The sequence below is a fragment of the Sinocyclocheilus rhinocerous genome, unplaced genomic scaffold, assembly GCF_001515625.1.
Source record: "Sinocyclocheilus rhinocerous isolate Xijiao unplaced genomic scaffold, SAMN03320098_v1.1 scaffold623, whole genome shotgun sequence".
NCBI lineage: Eukaryota > Metazoa > Chordata > Actinopteri > Cypriniformes > Cyprinidae > Sinocyclocheilus > Sinocyclocheilus rhinocerous.
The window spans coordinates 432,006-440,253 of record NW_015644631.1 but is presented as its reverse complement, the minus strand read 5'-3'; the positions used below and the strand labels follow the sequence as shown (position 1 = coordinate 440,253).

Sequence of the window (8,248 nt, the reverse complement as noted above, 5' to 3'; positions counted from 1 at the left end):
AAAAAAAAAAAGCCTGAAGTGAAATTGTTTATATGGCTTTATTTTTGGAGCTCACACTGCTTTACCTCTCTGTTCAACATCGGCAAAGCTTGAAATCACATTCTGACTCATGTGGTCAACAGGTAGCAACAAATGCTCTGCATTTTTATGAAAATATAAGCAAAATGTATTGTACATCTCTTCCACCGGGGATAGGAAATACATGGCCAGGAGAACTTTTAACGTTGTTAACACAGCTCTGAAATATCAACAACATTTACAAGAGAATTTGTGTATTTAGAACACTTCCCGATTCCATTTAGAACTCTAAACGGCGTACACTCCTCAGCCCCGGGTCCGGGTTAGTCTTAAAATGGTGTGTGATGGCTTTCTCTCTCACTCCGTTAATCGTAAATAAGTCTGCAAATCCTGGCAGGCTCATTTACCCAAAAGCCTCATTGTTCTCTATTTACATAAATACGTTGAACCTGCAACACAACAACGTCTGTGATAACATACATTTGCAAATGAGCATAAAGGCCCCGGTCTGCACGGGAATATTACTTGTACGAGCCCTGAGACACATCAATGCCTCTATTAATAGTTTAATTATGCATAATATATTACTGAAACTAAAAAGTAGCTTTACCAAACAAGAGTACCAGACTTCTCTTTTGAATCCTGTATGCTTGTATACACTGCATACATTGCATGTATCTTTTCTTGTTTTGTTTTTTTTAGTTTTCCCCACACGTGGCACAAGCGATGCACGTCCCATGCCCCCAACCCCAAATCACAAACACACCCACCCGCCCCTTTATCATATATATATATATATCAATTTTAATACTTGATGTAGCACTCACACTCTGCAGAAACAAATATAATAATACTAAAGTGAAATCTTTGCATAGAAAAGCCATCCGCGATCACGAGGCCCAGCCCTCGGACAGACGCATGCGCTTGACGGACGGGCTATGCCGCTCGTCCTGAGAGGGTCTCAGCAGTCCCATGGGCGAGTGGAAGTTGATGCGGTGCTCCTCGCGGTCACTGCCCTCGTACGAGCTGCCGCAGCTGCTCAGGCTGTCGACCGGAGAGCGGCCCGCGTCTTGCCGCAGCTGACCCGGCTGAGACGCTGGCTGCGGCTGGGGCGGAGGCTGAGCGTAGCCGCCCGGGGTGCCTCCGGCCCGGTCTCGGGGAGGAGAGACGGGTTCGGATTTGATGTGCAGGCTCTGATTGGACGGCAGCGAGAGGGTGGAGCTCTGACATAACGGTGTGCTGGTGCAGTTCCTGCGGGCAGAGAGGAAAGACACAGTTAGAGGCCGAGGAAAAAACGCAACTGCAAAAAATGATGAATTCCCCACAGTTTTTGAGAGATTAACCCAAACGATTTCTTTTCTAAGGCCCATGTTTTAATGATTCGTCTGCACTTTTCAAATAGTAAAGTCCAAAAATTTGAGACAGCGAATTACATTTTTTAGATTTAATACAAATATTTATATGAGAAATTATATTAGCAGCAAAATAATTGAAGTGAAAAGTTAAACTGAAAAAACTGACATGAATTTGAGACTCTGTATTATGTTCTTTTATATAAGTTTGACCATTTTTATTACAATTTTTGCTTTGTAATGAAAATAAAATCTCAGATTGTGAAAAACTGAACTGAAAATATTCACATGAATTTGAGATTATTTTAGAGTTTGACATTTGTTATTTAAAATGTGTAATTTTAATAAATGATTCTAATTTGATCAATTATGAATGTTAATAAATTACATTAGGATCTGATGCTTTGCTCATGCCCACAGTGATTTTTCTGTGGTTATAGTGAGCGTTACAGCTGATATCCAGTGTGTTTGGGTTGCACGGGTGAGGGTGATGCTGCTCACCCTAGATGTCCAAGAACAGAATGTTGCATGTTTTGCTGCCAGCCGGTCATCGAACCCAGATGAAGAGAAGCCGAGCTGTTGAAACCGGACAGAGAGGACAGGTCTCCACTGCTGAGAGAATATTCTAGAAGGGGAGAGAAAGATCTCTGTTCAACTCACTGCATATAGACGGCTTTGAATCTTCAGGGTTACTGCAACAGCAAGTTGCTCAAAGAATATTGAGTCAATGCTGCCACCTGGTGGTGTTATCAAGACTCTTCCGATTGTTCAGATTAACTGAGCAATATACAATAAATGTATATGTGCCTACATAAATAATACAGTATTATAAAGAAATTGCAGTAGTAAAAAGTTAAATAAAATATACATGATAATATATAAAATTAAAATTAAAAAATGAAATAAAAATATATACTACCATTCAAAATGTAATTTTGCCATATTATATTATATTATATTTTCTGAATTGTCCTCAGCTCTCACCTGTACCGTATGAGGTAGAGATGGCTGATGGGTAGCCGCCCATTCCCTGTCCTGGCAGAGTGGGCGTGGCTACAGACACCACCGGTGTGCTCAGAGACTGGGCCGATTGGGAGTTGTTTATTCTCTGGTTCTGTGGGAAAGAAATATATTTAAAACAACAGCAACAAAATTAAATCAATCTTGGCAAATAGTAAATATGCAGCTGGTGTCATATCTGCTCCATCTAACCGCTTAATAGATCATGTGACCAATAACGAGTAATTACCATCCACACCGCACTCATCTAACATCCAGCCACCACTGCAGGAGTTCCACTGTTGCTATGGGAACCTTTAAAGCAGTCCCCTTGGCAACAGAGGAATGAGACTGTTTTGTGTGCATTTGACATACAAACTTGTTTCTTTTTATTACTTTGAACGACGGTGTTTGATGATCGTGTTTCACTGCAATTTTAATACTACTTACCAGCAACATGTCAACATCCTCCGACTGGTGAGCAGTTAAAAAGAATACAACGCTAATTAGTTCTAAAAAAAAAATCTAACTTTATGGCATATATCTGATGGTCTGAATTGGTTTTATATGGGCAATGCTGCTTGAAATCCCAACCTAACTGCAGCTGAACTTGACATCCAGCGATGGTATTGGATGTGTTGTAATGGTTGTGTAAACTTACGATGGAGGGCATGGTGTGCTTTGAGCCGGGCGGGATCAGGACGCGCAGGTCGGGCTTGCGGTTGCTCATGGTCATGGTCATGGGCGGAGGCGATTTGGCCTGCATGTTCTTGCTCATGCTCCCCGGAGAGACCAGCAGACCAGGGGAGTTGCGGTGGTTTCCATACCCGTTTCCTATGGGACAGTCAGAAAGGAAGCGTCAGTCTAACACTAGTGACCATACAGAACACATTTACTATATTATATTCTACGGCAAGCGCTGCAAACCATGTCAGAGCGATTTTTACATTTCATAAATACAATATAGAAAGAACTATCATCAAAACATTAATGGAGACTGATGGAAATATATTTAAGTTCTGTTTCATTAATTGTGGAATAGAAAAAAAACAAAGCTTTAGATGTCAACAAATCATGATTCTATGTCCCCACGTTTGCATAATTGACAATTTAACCACATAAATGTAATCTTCACACAATGTTTTGGTCTAAATAACAGATAAACACTTTTTTGCATTCTTTACTAATTTTGTGAAAAATAAATGAATGAATAAATAAATAAAGAGTGACAGTAAAGACATTTACATTTTTTGGAAAGTTTTATAATAATAATAATAATAAAAACTTTTCTGTATAATAATAATAAAGTTAACAAGCATTTACAATAATAACTGTAAATGTTTTTTTATTTTTTGTTTATATATTTTTATTATAATTTAACTTTTGAAGATTCTATTTCTGTGGTGTTATAAAACATCTTTAATAATAATTAGAAAGAGCTTTTGAACTACTTCCTGTTTGAAGAGGTCATAAAAAGTCCTTGAACCTTAAAACGGCTTGGTGAATGACTCGCAGCTGTCACAGATTTTGATAAATCTGTCTAAAATGTAAAAAAAAAATTTTAATAATAATGTCACATTTTATAGTATCTGTGGTTGTTTTCAAGATATTTTATCTTTTCATATTTTATGTTTTCACATGTTTTCTAAGAAGTCAGCTACAATATTAGATCTGTGGTCTTTTTCAAGACGGTGTCACTAAATTGTTGCCATCTGTCACAGTAACACCACAGAACTCTCTCACGAGTAACAACTGAAAAAAAATCAACATTATGGAAGAAAAAATGACAAATGCCAAACGTACATTTGTACTTTTTTACTTGAATATTTTCTCAGATGTTTACAAGTTAGCAAAGAATCACTTTTAGCTGTTTTGATATTTCCCGAGACTTGCATTTGGGAAAAAGAAAAGTTAAGACAATTTAGACTTCTAGTTTTCAACATTTGCATTTCATTATGGTCTGTTTGAGTCGTCTGCACCAAACCAGTGATAGTGTTGACAGCTAGTGAGTCCAATCCCACAGCTGTGACAATGTGCAAAGTCCATTTTCTGTGAGCTTCGCTAAAACTCTTTCATGCATGCTTTGGCTCAAATGTAAGCGGCTTTTAATCTCTTTCATGAATGAACAGTGTTCACTAACGAACTGTACATAATTTAGACTTTTTTGGACCTTTTTTTGGTGGAATCAGAGCCTCAAATCTTGACGTTCTATGAATATGTTGTGTTATGCTTCCTCTCGCCTAACGAAGGTGTTGATGGCTTCATCATATTAGAATTAACCATAGGATGATTTTTATGAAACGGTTCTTTAAATATACTATTTAAGACCCTTCACCGCAACATCCTACAGCGGTGCGCTGGATAAATATCCGGGGAGGAACTAGCCAAGCGAAAGGAAGCTTTGAATCAAACCAAGTGGCTCCGTCTGTCTATTGAGACAGCAAACATACACGTATGGTAAATATACACGACTCTCACCAGCACTGGTGCCCACTCCGCTGCTGAGGTCTGGACCCATAAGGCCACCTGAGGATAGGACAGAGAAGACATTAAACAAGACTGACACTCAAAACACATACACCACGCCTGACTGACGCCTCCTTCCTACGGCCAGACGGGCCGTTCGACATTCAAATGCTCACTAAGATATATGTATGAGAGCCAGTGTGAAAAAAACCCATCTGTAAGTCTATCCGAACCCACAAACCCCTGTTCGGCCCTATGGAGAAGATGCCACCGTCCAAGAAAAACCTTTGAAAAGTCTGCGCGGTTTCAGACGTCGCGGTCTCTGCCAAGACTCATATTTAGCTTTGCTCCCGTAATACGAAGCAAATTGTTCCAGGAGGGCCAGGGATAATGACAGGACAGACGCTGCGGTCAGAAGGACTCTGACCAGAGCACAAAATAGATCTTTTAGACAATAATAACAAGTCCACAGTAGGATTACACTTCCCACACAGACTGTCTTTTTCTACTACTTTGTTCATTTTTCTTCCCCTTCCTTCCTCTTTCTCTTTCTATATAGCTTCTAAACACACATATCTGGATGTTTCTTTTGGCACTGTGGACTTTTAGAAATGAAACTCCTTTAAGACTTTTCACGCTGTCACACTCGTCTACTAATATCCAAAGGTGCATATATGTCTATCACAGGAGAATACTGTAGTTTCTTTATTTTTTCGTCCCTGAAGCAAATGCCATTTCCACCACGTCTCAAATCAAAAACATTTTTGCAATAAAAAGGCCTCCTTTTTTCATATATTTCATTTAAACTTCCTACTTATTTATACTTCCGTTTTATTGACTTTATATACATATATGTGACCCTGGAGCACAAAAGCAGTCTTAAGTCACTGGGTAACTTAATTTTTGATTAGTAATATGCATTGCTAAGAGCTTCATTTGGACAACTTTAAAGGCGATTTTCTCAATATTTTGATTTTTTTTGCACCCTCAGATTCCAGATTTTCAAATAGTTGTATCTCGGCCAAATATTGTCCTATCATAACAAACCATACATCAATGGAAAGCTTGTTTTTATTCAGCTCTTAGATGATGCATAAATCTCAATTTCGAAAAAAAATTGACCCTTATGACTGGTTTTGTGGTCCAAGGTCACATATACATATTTATCTGTATTTAAATTGTTTTTCAATTAAGCTATATCAACAAAAAAAATTTGGGATAAAGTTTGCATAATTGTGTGTAACTTTCAACACTTTTTTGTTGCTTGTTTTTACAAACTGACAGACAAGTCCATCGGTTTCTTCGGTAGTTCTTCCATTTCTTTAGTAGACAAGTACACAAATGTTTGATAAACTTTTATTAACTGAAAAACGGTTGTGGTTGAAATAACACAAGATTTGTTTAAAAATCAGTATAAGTACTTTTCACATAATAAATGTTTTCACTCTTTGTTTAGATTATTGTAGTTAATTAAATGTAATAAATCTAAAATAATGTAATCAATTTAATGAATTAATATTATTTAGTGATTAATTTATTTTGTAAAATTACATAATAAATATAAAATAAATTTTTTAATAAAATCACACTTCATTTAAATTAAAATTTTCACTGTTTAATATTTGTTAATAGTTGAAAAATTAAATATTTTAAGCTATATTAAAAATACAAAATATAAATACATTTAAAAAAAATAAAGAAATATAAAATTATTTTTAATTAGATTTTATTTCAACAATTAAATAAATAATTTTTGGATGGATTTCCACATGTTAAGATTGAATCTATACATAAAGTCTTTAATGTAAAAGATGTAGGCATAACATTCAAATAACAAGAATTTAAAAAAGAAGCTAAAATCTGTATATTTTCGTAAAAATCAATCCCTGTGACAGTTGAAGAAACACCCATATACATGTGCTCAGAGTACAGATAATGTGTTTTGATAAATCATAAGCTGACCAAACTTCCTCTGGATGAAGCCTAGACCACAAACGCAGAACGGGAGTTAAAAGGAAAATATGGTCATCTTTATTTGCCCGCTGAAAACCGGGAGTTCCTTTACAAGCAGCCAAAACTCCCATCGAGACAGACACTTTTTTTTTCCGCTCTGGGACAGCCTCAGGAGTTCTGCTGAGTACACAGTGTTTATATTACAGGCCCAGCTGAATATGGCTGAAAGAAATATTTGAGCGTATGTAATGATCTGTATGCGGTGTTTGAATACATGCGAGGCGTGTTTTCATAGCCTCAGTGGAGCTGTTGGTGGTCCTCAGTGGAGCTGCTCTCTAATGATGTCAATAAAGTGTGGAAATGAACATTATTTGAAACTATACTCCAATCCGGAGTCCCTGGCAAAGTGGAGAGCCCGGTGCGGGTCAGTACCTGTGTTGCCTGCACTCGGGGGCCGGTGGGTCACTCCAGGGGACATGCTGTTCCTCTGGAGGGAGGGGTGAGCCAGCGGCAGCATGTTGGGGTTGCCCAGGGACGCTCCTGGGTGGCTGTAGATCAGGCTGTTGGGGTTGCTCACAGGGATTGAGATGGGCATGTCGTAATTAGACTGGGGGATGGCCTATAAAACAAAATGCATGGAAATCAATCAACCCTGTAAAGCAGAATTTTTAAATTAAAAACACATACAATGCTGAAAAACTAATGAATTTACCGTAAAATAAATATTTAATATGTGAGTGGATAAACATTTGGGATGTTTAACAATTATTCTGCTAATATTTGGCTATTATGAGATTTCAAATTGGTTCAACCACCAGTTCTGACATCTGAAAAGTTGACTCCACTTACACACAGTCTCTGCCTGCTGATCATCAGGTCAATGTCCTCGTTGATTTTACGATATTTGTCCTCAGACTCTGGACTGTGGCCTGAATCTTCAGCATCAATATCAGGACTGTCACAGCCATTTAGACCCTTCTTCCTCAGAGTCTGAAACAAATACACAAAAATATTTACACTGTAAAAATACTTAAAAATCTGGAGATTAAAATATATATATACTTCTATAGATTACACCCAAGACACATCAAGACAGAAACATGTTCACAGATGAAAAAGGAAAAGGCATGTTCTGGGCTTAAATGAAATAGAATGATAAAATCCATCCTTTGGTGAAAATCTGTGTGAGTAAAGTATCTACATGCATCTTCCTGATTCTTAATCCAAACGGATTTATTCAGGTTTCCAAAAGATACAACAGAAGCAAACAAAAATACACTGTAGAAAAAACATGTGTCAATACATAGTGCAGAAACACTACATTGAAAACAAAAATTATAAAATAAACAGAAAAATATACTATTACTACACATAAAATAAGCAAATATGGTTTGAACATTATGGCCTATACAAGAATAATAATAAAAATACAATATAAATCAATCAATCAGTCAATCATA

At 37.2% G+C, this 8,248-nt stretch overlaps 1 protein-coding gene across 1 annotated transcript in view; it reads right to left on the bottom strand.

The window, feature by feature from the left end:
- Nucleotides 1-828: 828 nt before the first annotated feature.
- The window catches only part of mef2ca (myocyte enhancer factor 2ca), a 33,785-nt gene continuing 26,365 nt past the window's right edge, over nt 829-8,248 (bottom strand). Inside the window, exons 4-11 of the mRNA XM_016576413.1 lie at nt 7,638-7,778; nt 7,221-7,407; nt 4,848-4,895; nt 3,031-3,203; nt 2,820-2,843; nt 2,355-2,484; nt 1,872-1,995; nt 829-1,269 (exon numbers count right to left, since the gene is read on the bottom strand). Of these exons, the coding sequence (XP_016431899.1) occupies nt 909-1,269; nt 1,872-1,995; nt 2,355-2,484; nt 2,820-2,843; nt 3,031-3,203; nt 4,848-4,895; nt 7,221-7,407; nt 7,638-7,778 (1,188 nt within the window). The 3' untranslated portion in view covers nt 829-908. The remainder of the gene's footprint in view (nt 1,270-1,871; nt 1,996-2,354; nt 2,485-2,819; nt 2,844-3,030; nt 3,204-4,847; nt 4,896-7,220; nt 7,408-7,637; nt 7,779-8,248) is intronic.